The following is a 20,525-nucleotide window of genomic DNA, read 5'->3' as shown; positions in this document are numbered from 1 at the left end:
AAACTGTTGCAACCTCTGCATCTTGTTTGACCCCAAGTCGAGTTGAGCTTCTGCTCCCACATCCTCTTCATCAATGACCACCTACTCCCCCTCCATAATAGCATGTGACTACACCCCGTCTCAGCCCACATGCTGCCGAAATCCTCATCCATGCTTTTATTACCTCCAGACCCGCTTATTCCAATCCTCTCCTTGACTGCCTCCCATCTTCCACCCTCCAGAAACTCAACCAAAACTTCTGCTGCCTGTATCCTAACTCACAAAATCCCATTCACCCATCACCCCTGTGCTCGCTAACCTACATAGGCTTCCACTCCAACAATGCCTCAAATTTAAAATTCTCATTCTCATGTATAGGTCCTGCCTTTGGCTCACTCCTTTCTATCTCTAAATTCCTACTCCACATATTTATATGGTGCCTATAACATAGTAAAGCATCCCAAGGTGCTGCACAGGAACATTACCAAACAAAATTTGACAACAAGCCACATAAAGAAGATATTAGGATAGATGACCAAAAGCTTGGTCAAGAGATAGGTTTTAAAGGAGTGTCTTAAGAGGGAGGAAGGTGAGGCAGAAAGGTTTAGGAAGGGAATTCCAGAGCTTAGGCACTTGACAGCTGAAGGCACGGGCATCAATGCTGGAGTGATTAAAACTGGGGATCAAGAGGCCAGATTAAGAGGAGCACAGATGTGAGAGGATTTTAGGGCTGGAGAGGGTTACAGAGACAAGGAGAGAGATTTGAAAGCAAGGATGCCAATTTAAGAAAAAAAATAGAGGCATTACTTAACCATGAGACAATTAAGGTTAATGAGTCGAGGTGCAATGGGCAAACAGGAGTTAATGCAAGTTAGGACACAGGCAGAGTTTTAAATGACCTCAACGTTACAGAGGATAGAATGTGGGAGGACGGCCAGGAGTGCATTGTACTCGTCAAGTGTAGCGGTAGAACAGGCATGGATGAGGCATGCATTATAAAACTGTTCGTCATGAGATCGGAAAGGTATCACAACTGGAAGCTCTATCCTGTTCTTAACCAATGTCTACTCACAAACACTTCCAGCAGACCTCACTAGATAATACAACAGCAGCAAGGATTCTTGCATTAGTTTCCTTTTGTAGCCTGGGAAAGCGAAGGCCTATGAAAATACCTGAATTCATCACACTGTCTGAGATTAGCATGAATTGTTCTTGATCTGTATGACTCAGTAGCACAGTCGCAGGTATCCATAAATCACTGGAGAGACATTTCACCAACATCTACAACATCCTTAAATCACTGAGGCCTTTCCTGTTACTAAAAGCAATGTCCCTTACAGACAGAAAAGCCAACAGAGACACAGATCACTGTAACTGTACAATTAAACACGTCTTTTGAACAGCATCAAGGGCAAGATTATTACAACTTAAAATGGCAGTGTGGTTTATTGGAGCACCAATTTCTTGTGCCAGAGTTGTACAGCTTGGCTTTGAATGAAGAATAACCTACAGGCAATTTCCAGTCTCAGCTACAGTGCGGTAGGAAGCCCTGACCTTAGGGCTGACACACTTTCAGAGAAAGGAAGGAGCGAGACTAAACCATATCTTACCTAGAAGGGAGAATTCAAGAAACAAATAAGGTACCATACAGTTATCAAAAATGAGTAAATGCCATCAGGTCTTTCTGTGAAAACTTGGGCAAGCATCTTTTGATCAAACAGCTTATCTGAACTGTAACTCTGAGGTTCAGGTTCTATGTCCAATATGTGCAGGCCAACAGTTGGTAAAGCCCTGCATGAACCAGTTTAATAATATGAATAGATGTGCAGCAAGAACGTAAAACTCAAGTATTCACTTGGCTGTTCACAATGTGGAGACGGGGAGACCAAACGCAGATTGGGTGACCACTTTGCACAACACCTCCACTCAGTCCAAAAATATGACCCCGAGCTTCCGATCGCTTGCCATTTCATCCCCCCCCCCCCACCCCCACCCCGCTCTCATGCTCACATCTCTGCCCTGGGCTTGCTGCAGTGTTCCAGTGAACATCAATGCAAGCTCGAGGAACAGCACCTCATTTACCGATTAGGCACGCTATGGCCTGCCAGACTGAACATTGAGTTCAATAATTTCAGAGCATGACCTGCCCTATTTTATTTCGTCTTTTTTTTTTAAAACATGTGCCTGCCCATTGTTTTTTTTCATGTTTGTGCTTTTGCTAGCGCTGTTCATTATTCTGTCATTTAACACCTTCTCTGCACTGATGCTTTGTCTTTCGTCACACCATTAGCACACACTCTTTACCTTTGCCCCATGACCTCATTAGCAGTTAATCTCTCCGGCCTTCTGTCCTATCAATACCTTCCCTTTTGTTCTCTTTTCCCCAATCCCCGCTTTATCTGCTTAAAAACCTATTACATCTCTAACCTTTGCCAGTTCCGATGAAAAGTCACTGACCTGAAACATTAACTCTGCTTCCCTCTCCACAGATGCTGCCAGATCTGCTTAGTATTTCCAGCACTTTGTTTTTATTCACTTATACTGTTCAGTTAATAACATGAACTGATCCAACAAATGGATCAGATGACCTTCAAATTTACTTATTGGAAATTCACTTCGATGAGACAGGTTGTGATAGAAGCAGTGAGGGCTTCACCCTATTTACTACATATCTAAACATTTTGTCCATTTAATGACCATTCATAACAGCTAAAACATTGCATAGTATTCCACTTTATTCAGCATGAACGGGGTTAAAATCCAGTAATTACTGTACCTTACCTTCACAGCTAGAACTCGGAAAGGTCAGTGTCATCAGGACAGGAAGGATCATCGTACCAGTTAACATCATACAACTGAAACAAAACACACTACAATTAACATTTTAATGAATCTTTGCCTCACCAACATACATCTGAACTTTAATATTTAAAAACCAAAGGGAAGAAAATACACAACGGAAGAGGGAAACAAACACACACAAACAGACAGTATACTTGTGCAATCCAAATACTCCCTAGCTCCAGGGCATTTCTGAAACCACAATTCTACTGAACCAACCAGCTTGCACACTGCACAATGGTGATTTTTCTCAAAATAGGTTATCTGGCTCCATACAGTGTGTTTAGATAGCTGAAATTTCACCAACAACTTTGAAACATCAGCATTCAGCTGGTTGCCACTATACTTTCAATATTTTTTTTTGAATATGCTGAAAGGCACTGTTCAGATTTTAGAACAACTACAACAAACCTTAAACAGGATTAAGGACACAAAAATCAAAGTGGGGTCATTTAAGTAAACACTTCTCAGAAGATCCAAGGGAAACGTATTTAAAAAGTCCTCTGCTTCAGTGTCTAGCAGAATAGCCCTCTGCTTGCTAGGTTAAAAGGGAAAATGGCAGAGTTCCAAGGCTAGGCTGTGGGAGCCGAGACAGTGCTGCATTCCATTCAAATTATCTGTCACTTGAGACTTAGTTGCTGATGAGCACCTCAGCCCCACAAACCAGTGAGAGAGAATGAGGTTACTTGCCTGCCCCATTGGTATTTTTACATAGCTTTACCCAGTGGGGACCCTGAGCTCTCAGTCTCGGCGATAAATTGTTTCCTGTTGCAGAGATAAATCCTGAAAATGCAGCTGTTCTTAAACTAAACACTATGTTGAAAGTCAAATGCAATTATGCCTGCCAGAGCCAGACGTTTTTGTGGTTTCACTTTCTTGGTAAAATTTAGAAGCTGTGACCAACCCCGTCTAGCTGGTTACACCCTTTACTAGATACGATTACAAGCAATTTCCTGTGACAGTTTTATTGTGGCAGGATGAGGGTAGGAAGAGATTGTACCTAATTCCAGACTTCATTTGACAATATGGTATTCACTATCACTAATCACAAGTAATAATCAAGAATACACATACTGATAAGAATATGTTTTGGCCCCGATTTCCAACAGCAATATACCATGTTCCTTATAATACATGCACTACATTGACCACCTCCAGGCACGTATCCATTGTCTCTCGAGATAAGGAGGCCCAAAAGAAAAGACATTGCGTCACAAGCACATTCATGCAGGTTTTGGAAAAACTATTGTCAACTTACCTCTCGTCTCCCACATCGATAAGCTAATCCGTGCATCTGCTCTCCGTAAGGCCTGTTAAAGACCAATTCAGAAAACCTTTATGCCTATCGGAGAGCAGAGACACAAGACACTAATTAAAAAGGTTCTCAATTCACAATTTTGTTTTTATATATCACAATGCACGCATGCCGACATACTGGTTTAGTATGCTTACAAGGCCAACCTGGGATACAAAAATATAGCTGACAGATTTGGAGATCCAGGAATCCAGAGAGTAGTTATTAGTGGTTAGAATGTGAAATTCTGTACCACCATCAATTGTTGAAGGAGAGTCCATAAAATTCTTTCCAAAGGAAACTGGATAGTTGTGTGAAGAAAAATTAAGGGAACTGGGGAGCAAGCAGGATTGTGGAATTAGACTAGGTAGCAACATGAATAATCAATGCAAACATGTTGGACCAAACAGGCTGTGTTCTATGTCTCGACAGTCCATAATTCTACATACCTTTGGTTTAGGAAAGAAACATGTCCACGAGTTGAGAAAAAACAAAAAAGCACAGAAGGAAATAAAAGAATCTAAGGTCTGGATGCCTGAAGATCATTTGTTAAGAAAAATACACTCTGCTGATGAGTTAAATTTTCTAGCTCCTGATCCCACCCCCTTAACCTTCACCCAGTCTTGAAATGCTTTTTTAAAATTCATTCATGAGATGTGGCATTGATGCAAGGCCAGCATTTATTGTCCAGGCCCAATTGCCCTTGAGAAGGTGATGGTGAGCAGCCTTCTTGAACGACTGCAGTCCATGTGATAAAGGTAATCCTATGATGTGGTTAGGGAGTGAGTTCCAGGATCTTGACTTAGCGATGAAGGAACAAATATATTTCCAAGTCAGGATAGCTTGCGACTTTGGAGGTAGTGGTGTTTCCATGTACCTGCTGCACTTGTCCTTTTATGTGGTAGAGGTCACAGGTTTGAGAGATGCTGTTGAAGAAGCCTTGGCCAGTTACTGCAAAGTATTTTGTAGATGGTACACACTGTTGCCACTGCACACCAGTGGTGAAGGGAGTGAACATTTAGGATGATGGATAGAGTGCCAAACAAGCAGGCTGTTTTGACCTGGATGGTGTCAAGCTTTGAGTGTTCCTGGAGCTGCAGTCATCCAGGCAAGTGCAGAGTATTCCATCACACTCCTGACTTGTGCTTTGTAAATAGTGGACAGGCTTTGGGGAGTCAGGAGGTGAGTTACTCACCACAGAATACCCAGCTCCTGACCTGTTCTTGTAGCCACAGTATTTACGTGGCTGGTCCAGTTAACCTTTGGTCAATGGTGACCCCGCCCCCCCCGTCAGAATGTTGATGGTGGGGGATTTGACAATGGTAATGCCTTTGAATGTCAAGGGAAAATGGTTAGATTCTCTCTCGTTGGAGATGGTCATTGCTTGGCACTTGCATGGCCCAAATGTTACTTCCCACTTATCAGCCCAAGCATCAATGTTGCCCTGGTCTTGCTCTATGTGGGCACAGACTTCATTATGAGGAGTTGTGAATCAAACTGAACTCTCTGCCATCAATGAACATCCCAACTTCTGACCTTCCAATAAAGGGAAGTCATTGATGACGCAGCTGAAGATGGTTGGGACTAGGACAGTGCCCTAAGGAACTCCTGCAGTGATGTTATGGGGCTGTGATGATTGGCCTCCAACAACCACAACCACCTTCCTCTTGTTAGGTATGACTCTCATCAGTGGAATGTTTTCATCCTAATATCCATTGACTTTAATTTTTCTGGGGATCCATGATGCCACCTTCAGTCAAATGCTGCCTTGGTGTCAAGGGCAAGTCACTCTCAGCTCACCTATGGAATTCACCTTTTATGCACACATAGGCTGTAATGAGATCTGGAGCCAAGTGATCATGGCGGAACTCAAATTGAGCACGTTATTGATGAGAAAGTGTCATTTGATAACATTGTTGATGACCCCTTCCATCTGAGGAAGGAGAGTAGACTGATGGGGCAGCTAATGCCTGGAATGAATTTGTCCTGCTTTTTGTGGACAGAATAAATATTCTACTTTGTTGGCTAGATGCAGGTGTTCTAGCTGTACTGAAACAGCTTGGCTAAATGTGTAGCTATCCAGTGCACTTAGCCATAAACTGCAATTTGAAATCAATTTGTACCCAAGTCAAACAATTCTGAATGTCTCATCAGTATCTAATATATATTCTATGGCACATTCATCGACACTGTTTAGACTGCAGGGAGTTTGGGGTGGGCACCAGATGTCTAAATCATAATCCTGCACAAGGCAAGACCAGATTCATTGTACAGATCTATAACAGTAGAACCCACGGAAAACATGTAAATTTTAGAAAATTTAGGAACAGAACAAGCATCTGCATTTGCAATGGATTTCCTGGAAGATTTTACTTTTGTGGTAGTGTTATGAATTCTGGCCTTTCTAGTATGGTTAGTTTTAAAAACGGTGATCTTTTAATGCAATGCAAAATAGACATTCGGAGGAAACGTGTGACTTAATGCAGGTTCTGCCTAGAGACAAGCCAGCGGTCTTGGTTACCATGAGAACAAGGAACCCAGATCAAAGACTCTTTTGAAAGCAGGGTGCAAGGTTTTAACACCTAAAGGACAACGGGTTTCACTCTCCCAGACTCTCAGATTATAAACAGGGAGCCAAGGGCTCCAAAATGGAGATTTGAATGCAATTTTTTAACACCTGAAAACAAAGGAAGGCCCAGCTGGTTTTGCTATGAACAGACTTATGGTCTCTTGAAAGCTGTCAGAGGCAAGCCCTATTGACTTTTGACCCGGATAAATTCGAGGCGCTTTCCTAGGTCTGGTGCCTGAAAGGAAAAATCGAAGACCAGATGTCAGATACACAGCCTACTGAGCAAGAGGGAGAGAAAAGCGGGAGGAGAGGGAGAGAAAAGCGGGAGGAGAGGGAGAGAAAAGCGGGAGGAGAGGGAGAGAAAAGCGGGAGGAGAGGGAGAGAAAAGCGGGAGGAGAGGGAGGAGAGTTTAGTTGCTATTGTAAAAGTCTTAAAATGTGATATCTTGAGATTCTTTATTTGGTCACTGGGAAGTTCATATCTCTTGTTTTAAAGTTAGCAATGTCCACTGAGGTCATAACAGTAGAGGTCTAGTAATATTAGCTTATGGAGGACAGCTGATTTTAAATTCAGTAATGCAGTAGCATCAATGCTAAAATAATCTCCTTTTATTGGAATTTCAAATATGCCACTGAAAATAATAGGAGTCCCATCTGTTTATGGCAGGGTCAGGATGTGGCAATGGACCAATAGGAGAGGAAAGTAAAAGGAAAATTGTCGATGTAAAATCAGCCTTTTTTTGGTTGGGAGAGTAAAATGAAGACAAATTATGACAAACATTTGATAGTTTGCTTGAACTAACAACTTATCCATTTACATTCATGGAGGGTGAATTCTGCTCGATTTGAATAGACAATTGTGCAAAGAAAAACCAAGACTAAATGGTTTAAAAATAAATCAAGAGTTGAATGCAGTGGATTGCTCAATCATACACATTAAGCAGATATTGTACAAGGTTTGATCCCCTCCATACACCAAGTTTAGCTGATCTCAGCCAAGGCGGCAGCATGAACACTAGAAGCAACCTCAGCTGTCTGGGGCTCAGCATAACAAAAGTGGAAAAGATTCCTGCTCTCGATCACTATTCAGTGGCCGCTACTGAAACCAAGTGAGCTTATGATTGGGCATCACAGCCAAACAAACAGGTGAATAAATTATTGACTCGTCCTCTTCCATGCACTAGGTATTTGTCATCCAGAAGATTTCATTTGTTGAAAAGTGTTTAAAGCACCGTTTATTCAGGCAGTTGGAAACTGGATTGGATGCAAAATCTAGACCATAGACCGATACAGATGTGTTAAGTTTTTTACTGCACATTAGGCCCAACTTCAGATAAAGCTATCTGTGGGAAGGTCCACGTTGGGACCAATTTATGAGCGTCACAGGCCTTTGAGGGCAATTCTGTTTTCCATTATAAAACCAACCATTTCCACACAGATATTCTGCATTGGTTTCTGCAGCTGTTATTACGGTTTTTAAATACACAGGATGTCGCTTGCTCTCTCCATCGCTATTTCTCATGCATACACAAATAAGCATGTCAGCCAATTTACTTTTAATTCAGCCACATAAATTGTTTCAGGGAGGCCAACATTGCCAGTTGCAATGTGGAAGCATCAAAAGTCACAGCTAATTGTTTTGACTAAGTTTTCCTTTCAATTCTAGACACTTGAAACATTCATATTTTCCTTTATAATTTAAGATTTCCTTCATGCTTACAGTAATAAAATGTTTTAAGAACATTAAAAAATCATTTCAAAACCTAAATGATTAATCTAACCTTAACTTCAGAATTGAGTAAATGGACAGTTACATCAGATTGGGGATCAGTTCTTAATTTTTATTCAACTTTTGTCCAAAATTAAGATTTTAATAAATTATATATTTTTAGATGCCTCTAATAATCGTATCGCTACAGAGATATTTAGTAAGGAAAATATGCAATTTTTTTTAATCTACTAAACTTTTGATTTTGTAAAAATGGTTAAACTAGGTGTTTTATTATTAACTTGACCATCCAGACTTGAATGGCGATACACTTCTTCCAGGCTTTCCTGCTTACAAGTTAATCCTCTACCTGTGTTCTCTCAACTATTAGTTACAGATAAATAAAAATTAAAACTTCCCAAATGCATTTAATATTTAGCCCCAATGAGATCAGACCCGTTATAAACAGTGCATGGGGGGGAAAGGGGGAAGGGGGAAGAAAGTGTGGGGTTGGGGGGGAGAAAGAGGGGGAGGATTTTCTTCATGTGCTCAGACTGCACTTTAATAGACCAGTTCTGAAAGCCAATGGATGTGACCTTGGCAAACTGTTCAACATTTCAGAAGGGTGAACCATAGATTGGGGTCAAATTGTACTGCAATACTACAGCAGGAATTTCTTTCCCAGAAGCATTGCCAAAAGTAAACCATTATTAATTATGGACAGTGGTAAAATACATGATCACTATTGCATGTGGAAACTCCCTTGAAACAGCAGGAAGTCAGACAGAAAACAGATAGGGTTGATTCGGGGACATTCATGAAAAGCTGCCTCAAGAAACAACGGAGCAAAAAAAAAAAACATAGTAGCAAATTTAATCCCACTGAACGCATAATTCTGCAACCCACTTGTCACTCTAAATATTAAAAGTGCAAACTGATTTAAAATGAAACCTACCTTTCTGATAGATTTCCAGTAGTCAAAAATCCAGTGTACAATTTTTGATTTCAGTTTTCCCTCACAATAAGATAGCAGCAAAATTGAAGTTACCAAGAAACAAGTCCATCTCCACCCCTCCCATCACATTGCAACTGAAAGATTTAGGATCATGTACCAATAAAAAAAAAAGATATTGTAAGATCTCACATTGTAGATCTGCTATTGTAAATCTTTGGAAGAAACACATGGTACTACCTCCGGATTGCTCTAGTAGCACACTGTCCGTGCAACACCAAGCATGAATAGTAACCTAAAAAGAACACTACATCCCTCCCCTTCTCGGTAAATGAGAATTTCAATGGTTTGCTTACATTGTTGTGTTTGGGCATTACTTCAGTTTGTAACATAATTGCTTAAGTACGGTGGATGTTTCCACTCACGAGTAGGATATCGACATGTGACATTAAGTGCTGTCTCATTTAACTTGTGCTTCATTTGAAGTGCCAATGCCTGCTGGATCAGACGCAACATTTGAGAATAGTGCTTGCAACACTTTAAAGAATGACGCTTTTTGTGTGATGATTTGCAAACCACGCTTAGCAGTGATCAGTGATCCTTTTTGTGTTGGTCACAACAAGTGGCTGATTGTCATAGGGGACTGTTTGCTTTCCAACATTACCATCACGTTTTACAAGCACTTTGTCTCCTGGCTTTAGTGGTGTAGTTCTGAATTTCACGTTTCCCTCTGCATTTGCTTTCATGCAATCTTTCTGCCTTCGATCACACTCGCATACATGTTGATTAGCTTTACAGGATAGCTCAGGACGATCTGTGTATATAGGATGTGCGAAGACGAGCGTAGCTGGAGTCTTTCCAATGGTCGAGTGAGGAGTCGGTCTGTAATTGCGAAGAAAATGACAACTCCTGCTTCCATGACTTGCTGCCAGCAGTAACTGTAAGGATCACACTTTTTTTTTAAGGTAAGCATGAATCTGAACATTTCCATTAGCTCTTGGCCGACAGGGTGTGATTTTTCAGTGATTGAAGCCAGGAAGTTCACGAATTTACTGAACTCATCGTTGTTGAATGGGGGTCCATTGTTCCTTCTCACCAGTTGAGGGACTCCAAATAAAGTGAAAATGGGGTCAAGCTTTGGGAAGAATGCTTTCGCTGAGGTAGATGTAACTGTTTCTTTAACTGGGAATCTGCTGTAGTCGTCAGTTACAACAAGAAAGTGCTCATCAATGGGTAAGTCTGCGAAGTCTACACCAACTTCAGTCCATGGGCCTGCAGGCAACTCAAACATGTTGAACGGATCATGACGATTTCACATTATGGTTGCTTGACATGGTGAACACTGATTTTATGCTCCACCATGCAGTCAGTCAGTCAATTCCCAGGAACCATACCTTTTCCGGAAGAAGTTGCTTGGTTTTGACAACTCCCTGGTTACCCACAAGTGCTATTTCTACAACACATTTCTCTCAATGACTGCAGAACAACAACGCAGTTGCCCACAATACAAGATCCAAAGTGTTTGCAACGGTGAATTTATTTCAAGCATTGTGAAGACTTTATAGTGTGAGCGATTTTGTTTGTAGACACTCTCTCAATCACATCTTTCCAGTTTCGTCATTTCATAGCTATCGCACATAGCTGCGATGCTTCACCTAGTTTTGTTGCCACTTTGATGTCAGTTAACTAACGACTTTGGCACTACATTTATGCTCACACAGTTAAGATGTTGTTAAGCAGTCTGTCCTTCACAACTAACAGGACTGACTGACAGCAAAGGATGGCACGAAAGGTAGTCTGCTGGGTTAAGCCTGCCTGGCTGATACTTAACATGGAATTTTTACTCTTGTAGTTTGAGTATCCAACACTCTGTTCAAGTAGGTGGCTTGCTATGTGGAGTATTGAACAGGCTCACTAGTAGCCTATATGAGAAGTTATCACTTCAAACATGCTTCCATACAAAGTAGAGATGAAAGTGTGGATGCTCCATAAGATTGAGAGTGCTTCTCTCTCTGTTTGCGAATATCGTTGTTCTACAGGTGTTAACGATCTGCTTGCCATCACAATGGTTGATATGTGACCGGCTTTGTCTTTCTGCACAAGAAATGCACCCAAGCCAACTGGGCTTGGATCCACGACGAGCTGGGTGGTTTTCTCAGGATCGAAATAGGCATTTCTGCAACGTGCTGACAATTGTGGTTTGATCTGGCATTCCGCCTGTTTGTACGATTTAGTCCACTCCCACTTGGTGGTCTCATTTGTCAGATCATGTAGGGGGGCAGACAGTGTACTGAGGTCAAGAATGAAATGACTATAGTACGTGATTAGCCCAAGCAAACAGCGGACTTCATTCATGTTCGAAGGATCCGCAGCGTTTGCAATGGCTTAGACTTTCCATGGATCAGGAATACTCCTTCGCTGAATATATGACTGAAGAATACTATTCAGCTTTCATGAAATTGGCACTTGGCTTTGTTCAGGGTGATGTTGCATTGCCTAAAGACATCAGCATGCATGCAGACATGTCCTGAGTTCACTTTCAGTGCAATTGTAGATGAGAAAGACAACTTAAGGACGGCACAGTGGCGCAGTGGTTAGCACTGCAGCCTCACAGCTCCAGGTACCCGGGTTCGATTCTGGGTACTGCCTGTGCGGAGTTTGCAAGTTCTCCCTGTGACCGCCTGGGATTTCGCCAGGTGCTCCGGTTTCCTCCCACAGCCAAAGACTTGCAGGCTAATAGGTAAATTGGCCACTGTAAATTTCCCCTAGTGTACGTAGGTGGTAGGGAATATGGGATTACTATAGGGTTAGTATAAATGGGTGGTTGTTGGTCGGCACAGACTCGGTGGGCCGAAGGGCCTGTTTCAGTGCTGTATCTCTAAAAAAAAAAGTCATTGCTAATATTCAGCATGCCGTCAAGTCCTTGCAGTGCAGACTGAATCATTTGTTGAAATACCTCAGCTGCTAATTTGACTCTAAAGTTGAGCCTCTTGTATCAAAAGAGCCCAATGTGAGTGGAGAACACCAAGATACCTCGATTCTTCTGCAAGTCTGATTTGATGGTAGCCTGTATTGAGGTCAAGCTTAGCAAAATGTTTGGTATCAGAGAAAGTTGGGCCAATAGTCGGTGTGTCAAAATGTCTTTCTCGTTGTATTGCTTGGTTTGATGATCGCATATCACAGATTCTGCTCTTGTTCTCGCTCTTGAGTTTCTTGACAACTTGTATGGATGAGACTCAAAAAGGTGAGTTCGTCCCTAATATTCTCAATGATGTCAAGCTCAAGCAAGCACTGAATTCCCTCTCTGTCCGCTTTCTTACATGTAATGGTATGTGCCACATGTTGACTCCTGACTGGACACCGCGTGGGATCTACACGCAGCTTGCATGTAGCATGCCTCAGTTTGACGATACCTGTGAAGCGATCAACATACAGTTCAGAATGTTGCTGTTATGGTATATTCAGGGTCATCTATCTCTACATTGGATACATTCTCTCACCCTTTTGGTGTGGTACGCGTACCTGGCATCCTTTTGGTAGTGTTGGTCTTGACTGTAGATTTTGCTGATGAGCAGTGAACATGAGCAAAATGATTGAGTTTCCCAAAGCTTTACATGCTTGCCATAAGGAAGAAATACTGTCTGATGTGGATAAGCACCACCACAGTGGAAGCATTGTTTGGACAAGTCATGATCATGTTTGCGAGATTGCTGCTGTTGCTTTGCAGGTGGTTGCCTGGCACATGAGCAGTGAACACTGTCCACAGAAGTTGAGCTTGAAGCGTGGCAGCCTCAACTTCAGCAGCTCTGGATTGCGAAAGGAATAGCGATCTTGCTAACTCCAGCAGCTCTAACAGCTTTCTGTCTTTCGACTGTTTTTCTGCATATTGGACGAGAGGCAACCTTCAATCATCTGCGTTTTGATTTCCTGTTCAACGTGTTAGAGGTCAGTCACATTTGGTTGTCAGCTGTCTCAATCGTATGCGATATTGACCAATTGTTACATTTGCTTCTTGCTCGGTTCGTCAGAAAATAATTGTTTGTATGTTGCATTCTTCTTGAGCGTGAAATAAGTTGTTAGTGCATTTTTTGCTGAGTCTTGCACAGGTGTAAATGCCTCAAAAATATTTTCCAATTCTTCACCTCCATAGTGGAGAAGGCTTTTTTTCCCTCTATCATTGGCGATTTCAAAGCCCACCATTGCACCCTCAAATCGTCACAGCCACATCTGCCAACAGTGGAACACAGGAGAGAGCTCAGAGTACACATCAAAATTGTGATAGGTTAGGCATAGCCGTCACCATCTTGATAGTCAGTGCAGAAATAGTGCAGGATCAAGGATCCAGTATAGAGTTCCACAGGCACAATCACACAGACAAAAGTATGGTCGGCACAGACTCGGTGGGCCGAAGGGCCTGTTTCAGTGCTGTATCTCTCCATGACTATGACTCTAAAAGTGCACAAACCCCAACACTGTCCATATTTGACAATCTCCATTACCTGGAGTTCACAACAGAAAGCACAGCAAATTATACCTGTCTATAAAGTAAATGCAGATCCCATCCTTGTCGCCATTGCAAAATCTCCCATTGCAGATATGCTGTTGTAAGTCATTAGGAGAAGCAGACAGCACAACCTCCTGGATTGCTGTTGTAAACTGAACTTTTGTTATGGATTCCCTCTAGTGGCACACTGGGCATGCTACACCAAGCATGTCCAGTGGCCTCAAATGAATAAACACTGCATATCAAATAAGCAATAAATGAATACAATACATCTACATCAGTATGCTATATACACACACAAAGTGAGTGAATAAATATATTTTAAGATTTTTAGTGCTCTACATTTAAAACAATTCAGCACAGGAGCTGAATCCAAGAATAACTGAGTTGCTGTAGAGGGTGGGTAACGATGGTGGGAGAGGAGGAGTTGAGCAAAAGGACAGTTTTTTTTTTTAAGTATAAACTGCAACATCGGTGTCCATTATTCCCTCCGCTCTGTAAATGGGATGGTTTTACAATTAACAGTGCAAAAACACTAATGTGAACATAGAAATTAGGAGCAGGAGTAGGCCACTCGGCCCCTCAAGGCTGCTCCGCCATTCAAGAAGACCATGGCTGATCTGATTGTAACCTGAACTTCACATTCTTGCCTACCCCCAATGACCTTTCACCCCCTTGCTTATCAAGGATCTATTTACCTCTGCCTTAAAAATATTCAAAGACTCTGCTTCCACTGCCTTTTGAGGAAGAGAATCCCAAAGACTCACAACCCTCAGAGAAGAAGTTTCTCATCTCTGTCTTAAATGGGTGACCCCTAGTTCTAGATTCTCCCTCAAAAGGGGAAACATCCTTTCCACATCCAACTGGTCAAGACCCTTCAGGATCTTATATGTTTCAATCAAGTCGCCTCTTACTCTTCTAAACTCCAGCAGATAAAAGCCTAGCCTGACCAACCTTTCCTCATAAGACAACCCTCCCACTCCAAGTATTAGTCGAGTAAATCTTCTCTGAACTGCTTCCAATGCATTTACATCCTTCCTTAAATAAGACGACCAATACTGTACACAGTACTCCAGATATGGTCTCACCAATGCTCTGGAGAACTGAAGCATAATCTCCCTTCTTTTGTATTTGATTCCCCGTGCAATAAATTATAACATTCTATTAGCTTGCCTAATTACTTGCTGATGTAGACACTTTCAAAAATCACTCAGTACCAAAAATGCAATGCAAAGAACTTCCATTTTGGAATCAACTTATTTACATGTTAATCTGAAAGCAATACTGGACCACTTTGAAAATACTGGGGGGTTTAAGATTCGTCTTTGGTGGGATGGCAAAATGGGCGACAGTGAATCTGCAGCCCATTTTACATTGCAGCCAATTTTCATTTGCTCATTGAAGTCAACAGGTTGCCAATTCACTATTGTCCATTTTGCACTCCCAAAGACAAATTTATGCTCCAGGGCTTTCCAAATTGAAATAAAAATGTAGTGTTGGAAATATATAGCAGTCAACACAGATTTCTTTTAAAAATTGATTGATCTGCTTTAAATTAGAAAAAAAAATTGCTAGAAATATAATACCAACATTTGCATTTTTTCCTTTCTATAGCATTTTCTAAACTCATTATTTAAAAATATAAAAAGCATTGTACACAACTTTTTCTCTTGTTTGATTGCACTCTTTTTCCTCCCATTTTTCATTGAGTCATTTATTTATTTTTCTTTCTTTCTGCATTTCTTGTTCTGGTCATTTAGGCAATTGCAGCGCAACAGCTTCATAAAAGGCAACAAGTTGCATTTATATATCACCTTTTACATTGTAAAAGATCCTAAGGCGCTTCAGAGGAAGATTATCAAATAAAATTTAATACGGAGGAGAGATTAGCGCAGATGGCCAAAAGCTTGGTAAGAGAAAGATTTTAAGGAACATCTTCAAAAGGAGGAAAGAGAAAAATAGGGGCAGAGAGGTTTAGGGAGGGAATTCCAGAGCTCAGGCCTGGGCAGCTGAAAGTCTGGCCACCAATGGTGGAGTGATTAAAAATCGGGGATGCTCAAGAGACCAGAATTGGAGGGGCACAGATATCTAGGTGGGTTACAGGGTTGAAGGAGGTTACAGAAAAAAAACAGAGATGAGGCAAGCATGAGACTTTAAACAAAAAAGGTGTTGCTCAACCAGGAACCAATGTAGGTCAGCAGGAGAGATGGAGGAACAGGACATGGTGCAAGTAAGGATGGGGGAAGCCGAGTTTTGAATGAGCTCAGGTTTATGGAGGGTGCAAGATGGGAGGCTGGCCAGGCAAGTATTGGAATGGTCAAGTATAAAAAGGTAGTGACGTTACATAAGTGAAAATAGACAGTCTTGGTGATGGAGCGAATATGGGATCGGTAGCTCATCTTGGGGTCAAATGCGACACCAAGGTTGTGAACAGTCTAGTTCAGCCTCAGACAGTTGTCAGAGAGAGAGATGGAGCCAGAGGCGAGGGAACGCAATTTATATGTAATCTTAATATGCTCATTTCCAATTTTAAACAGTCAGCAGCAAATGGTCAACTTCATTATATGCAAGTCACTTGGGCTACATTAGTTTTCGTAAGTCACTGGCTTATTTTTAAAATCAGGGTTATTGTTGAGCTGTTTCCAGTAATTAGATCAAACCAACACATGGACTTCTTTAATAAAAGCAAAATACTGCGGATGCTGGAAATCTGAAACAAAAACAAGAAATGCTGGATTCACTCAGCAGGTCTGGCAGCATCTGTGGAAAGAGAAGCAGAGTTAACGTTTCGGGTCAGTGACCCTTCTTCGGAACTGACAAATATTAGAAAAGTCACAGATTATAAACAAGTGAGGTGGGGGTTGGGCAAGAGATAACAAAGGAGAAGGTGCAGATTGGACCAGGCCACATAGCTGACCAAAAGGTCACGGAGCAAAGGCAAACAATATGTTAATGGTGTTTTGAAAGACAAAGCATTAGTACAGATTAGGTGTGAATATACTGAATATAGAACATCAGCAAGTGCAAACCTGAAGAAAAACAACCTGAAAAAAACAGTGGGTAAGCAAACTGAACAAACTAACATGAAATGAAATAAATGCAAAAAATGTAAAAAGGAATGCAAAAAAAAGGAAGAAAAATTAACTAAAAATGACTAAAAATGAAAGTAAAGTGGGGGGCTGTCATGCTCTGAAATTATTGAACTCAATGTTCAGTCCGGCAGGCTGTAGTGTGCCTAATCGGTAGATGAGATGCTGTTCCTCGAGCTTGCGTTGATGTTCACTGGAACACTGCAGCAATCCCAGGACAGAGATGTGAGCATGAGAGCAGGGGGGAGTGTTGAAATGGCAAGCAACTGGAAGCTCAGGGTCCTGCTTGCGGACTGAGCGGAGATGTTCCGCAAAGCGGTCACCCAGTCTGCGCTTGGTCTCCCCAATGTAGAGGAGACCACACTGTGAGCAGCGAATACAGTATACTACATTGAAAGAAGTACAAGTAAATCGCTGCTTCACCTGAAAGGAGTGTTTGGGGCCTGGGATAGTGAGGAGAGAGGAGGTAAATGGGCAGGTGTTACACCTCCTGCGATTGCAAGGGAAGGTGCCCTGGGACGGGGACGAGGTGGTGGGGGTAATGGAGGAGTGGACCAGGGTGTCGCAGAGGGAACGATCCCTTCGGAATGCTGACAGGGGAAGGGAGGGGAAGATGCGACTGGTAGTGGCATCACGCTGGAGGTGGCGAAAATGGCGGAGGATGATCCTTTGGATATGGAGGCTGGTGGGATGAAAAGTGAGGACAAGGGGAACCCTGTCACGGTTCTGGGAGGGAGGGGAAGGGGTGAGGGTAGAGGTGCGGGGAATGGGTCGGACACGGTTGAGGGCCCTGTCAACCACAGTGGGGGGAAATCCTCGGTTGAGGAAAAAGGAGGTCATATCAGAAGCACCGTCATGGAAGGTAGCATCATCAGAGCAGATGCGTCGGAGACGGAGAAACTGGGAGAATGGAATGGAGTCCTTACAGGAGGTAGGGTGTGAAGAAGTGTAGTCGAGGTAGCTGTGGGAGTCAGTGGGCTTATAATGGATATTGGTAGACAACCTATCCCCAGAGATGGAGACAGAGAAGTCGAGGAAGGGAAGGGAAGTGTCAGAGATGGACCATGTAAAGGTGAGAGAAGGGTGGAAATTGGAAGCAAAGTTGATAAAGTTTTCGAGTTCGGGGCGGGAGCAGGAAACGGCACCGATACAGTCATCAATGTACCGGAAAAAGAGTTGGGGGAGGGGGCCTGAGTAGGACTGGAACAAAGAATGCTCGACATATCCCACAAAAAGACAGGCATAACTAGGACCCATGCGGGTACCCATAGCGACACCTTTTACTTGAAGGAAGTGCGTGGAGTTGAAGGAGAAGTTGTTCAATGTGAGAACAAGTTCAGCCAGGCGGAGGAGGGTGGTGGTGGATGGGGACTGGTTGGGCCTCTGTTCCAGGAAGAAGCGGAGAGCCCTCAAACCATCCTGGTGGGGGATGGAGGTGTAGAGCGATTGGACGTCCATAGTGAAGACTTCTTTCCCTGTCACAATTTCAATTCAAGTGAAGCAATTTCTAATTAAGACTAGTTAAACACACATTTTGAAGAGGAGTTACGTTAATGTACAACATTTGAAGTACCCAGCTGATACAGACAGTTCATAGATTTAATTTTAAACATTGTTAAATGGTTTCCCCCTACCATCAATGGAAACAAATAGCTTGAGCTTGCTCCTCATCCACACATTCTGGCAGCAAGAGTCTAAAACAAAGGAGCATGAGTATTCTCATGTCACCCACTTGAAACATTTCCTGGCTGCAGACCACAGGAGCCTCAGGGAAATTTTCTTCCTCTAACTTTGTTCTCTACCCATGATGGGATCTACATCCTAAAATGGAATTGCGTCCAGTTCAGTATTGCCCTCTATCGCATGCTGACCTGCTCTATTATTTACTTATACTCTCCAAGCCCTCCAGAGCTTTTTTTGATAAATGAACTCCATTGCAAAAATCTCTTTACTTCACCCCCCTCACAGATCTGCAGAACACTCGAGCTAAGAAGCACAAGAAAACAAACTCAGACAAGAAGATCAAAGGATGATATCAGTATCCTGTGCTGAATCTTCAGAGAAACTAAAACTGTTCTTTTATTGTCATTCTTTTAATTAGTTTTTCAAGGAAATGGGTATCCCCAAGACAGCTTTGATATTTTACATTTCTAACTCTAGCTGATTTAGTCTGATGATAAATTCATAAATTAAAAAAAGCGTCTTTGAACCAACGATTGGGATAAGTAAGCCTGTCAAGCAGTATAACTGCCAAAGGCTAAAAATTAACTTACCCAGTTTCTCAGGCACAGGGGTCACATTTTGCGACCTGCCTGCACCAGTTCCACTGTAAATGGGCAGCACGTTAATTTGGTACTGCCACTTTAATATGATGATTGAAGGTTAGGACCAAGCGTCTGCCGTGCTGCTGGCTGCTTCTGCAGGGGACGAGCAACATTGCACTAATAGCGCATGGTGCAGCCAGCCTTCTGCTCTTAAAGACAGTCTGTCCCTCTTAAACAGAAATGCAGTGAATAATATTGCTGCAATTTAAAACACTGAAAATGAAATACCAGGGCTGAGAGAGGGTTCTAGGGTGATTGGTGCAGTGCTGGAGGCATTAGCAGTGGAAATAGGCAGGATGAGAAACGCTATGGTTCTGTGCAGAGACAGCAGGAGGCCATCAAGCCCCACCCTCAAAAGAGAGTGGGAACAGGTGGGCAGGGAAGTCAATTCCCAACAGCTGGTCCCGAGGTCCTGGCAGCAGGCCACTAGTAGTCCAATGACCATAAGTGTGCAATCAAGATCAATAAATGTAACTTCAAAATGACATTTGCTACCCACCACACCACAAGCCTCGCCCTTTGCTCCAAGCACCACATCCCCATCACTCACCCATCAACACTCAAAGGCACACGGGACTCACACCTAACATCCATGCATTTCACGTCACCCTCACACACCTATCAATGCTGCCAGCCTTTCACCCAACTCTTGCTGTCTCCACATGGCTATTCAGCTATGGCAGGCATTGTAATGAGAGGCTTTTTATGTTGTCTGATGCAACATAAATGAGACGCGTGGAGTTCAGGTAGTTGAAGACCTCAAACAGGTTTATTAAACAGCTAACTAGTATATACAGTGCAGAGCTAACTATTTAACTGTAACAGCAAGAGGCAAGTCATGTACAGAGTGAGACTGGCATGTACATGACTGCACCTGGTATTCAACTCATTGGCATACCAAGATCTTAAAGGGACATTACTCAAAGGCAATCACAAAGGCAAGGGAGGAAATTGCAAAGGCTCGGACACAAATCTTCAAATCCTCTCTGGCCACAGGAGAGGTACCAGAGGACTGGAGGACAGCAAATGTGGTACCATTATTCAAGAAGGGTAACAGGGATAAACCAGGTAATTACAGGCCAGTGAATCTAACATCAGTGATCGGGAAACTATTGAAAAAAAAATCTGAGGGACAGGATTAATTGGTACTTGGAGATGCAGGGATTAATCAGGGATAGTCAGTGCGGCTTTGCCAGGGGGAGATCGTGTCCAACAAACTTGATTGAATTTTTCGAGGACACGACTAGGTATGTAGATGAGGGCAAA

General features: G+C 42.5%; 1 protein-coding gene across 4 annotated transcripts in view; it reads right to left on the bottom strand.

Moving 5' to 3' along the window:
* Nucleotides 1-20,525, bottom strand: part of LOC137372021 (activin receptor type-1-like) — a 138,199-nt gene that overhangs the window by 85,329 nt on the left and 32,345 nt on the right. Inside the window, exons 3-4 of one of the 4 annotated variants that reach the window (XM_068035291.1) lie at nt 4,079-4,162; nt 2,761-2,834 (exon numbers count right to left, since the gene is read on the bottom strand). In XM_068035291.1, coding sequence (XP_067891392.1) covers nt 2,761-2,830 — 70 coding nt within the window. In that variant the 5' untranslated portion in view covers nt 2,831-2,834; nt 4,079-4,162. Of the gene's footprint in view, nt 1-2,760; nt 2,835-3,231; nt 3,345-3,510; nt 3,616-4,078; nt 4,163-20,525 lie in introns of those variants that run through there. The other 3 variants (XM_068035292.1, XM_068035293.1, XM_068035290.1) reach the window with 3 other exon arrangements.

The sequence above is a fragment of the Heterodontus francisci genome, chromosome 7 (genome assembly GCF_036365525.1).
Source record: "Heterodontus francisci isolate sHetFra1 chromosome 7, sHetFra1.hap1, whole genome shotgun sequence".
NCBI classification, from domain to species: Eukaryota; Metazoa; Chordata; class Chondrichthyes; order Heterodontiformes; family Heterodontidae; genus Heterodontus; species Heterodontus francisci.
This window is presented reverse-complemented; position numbering and strand designations above follow the sequence as displayed.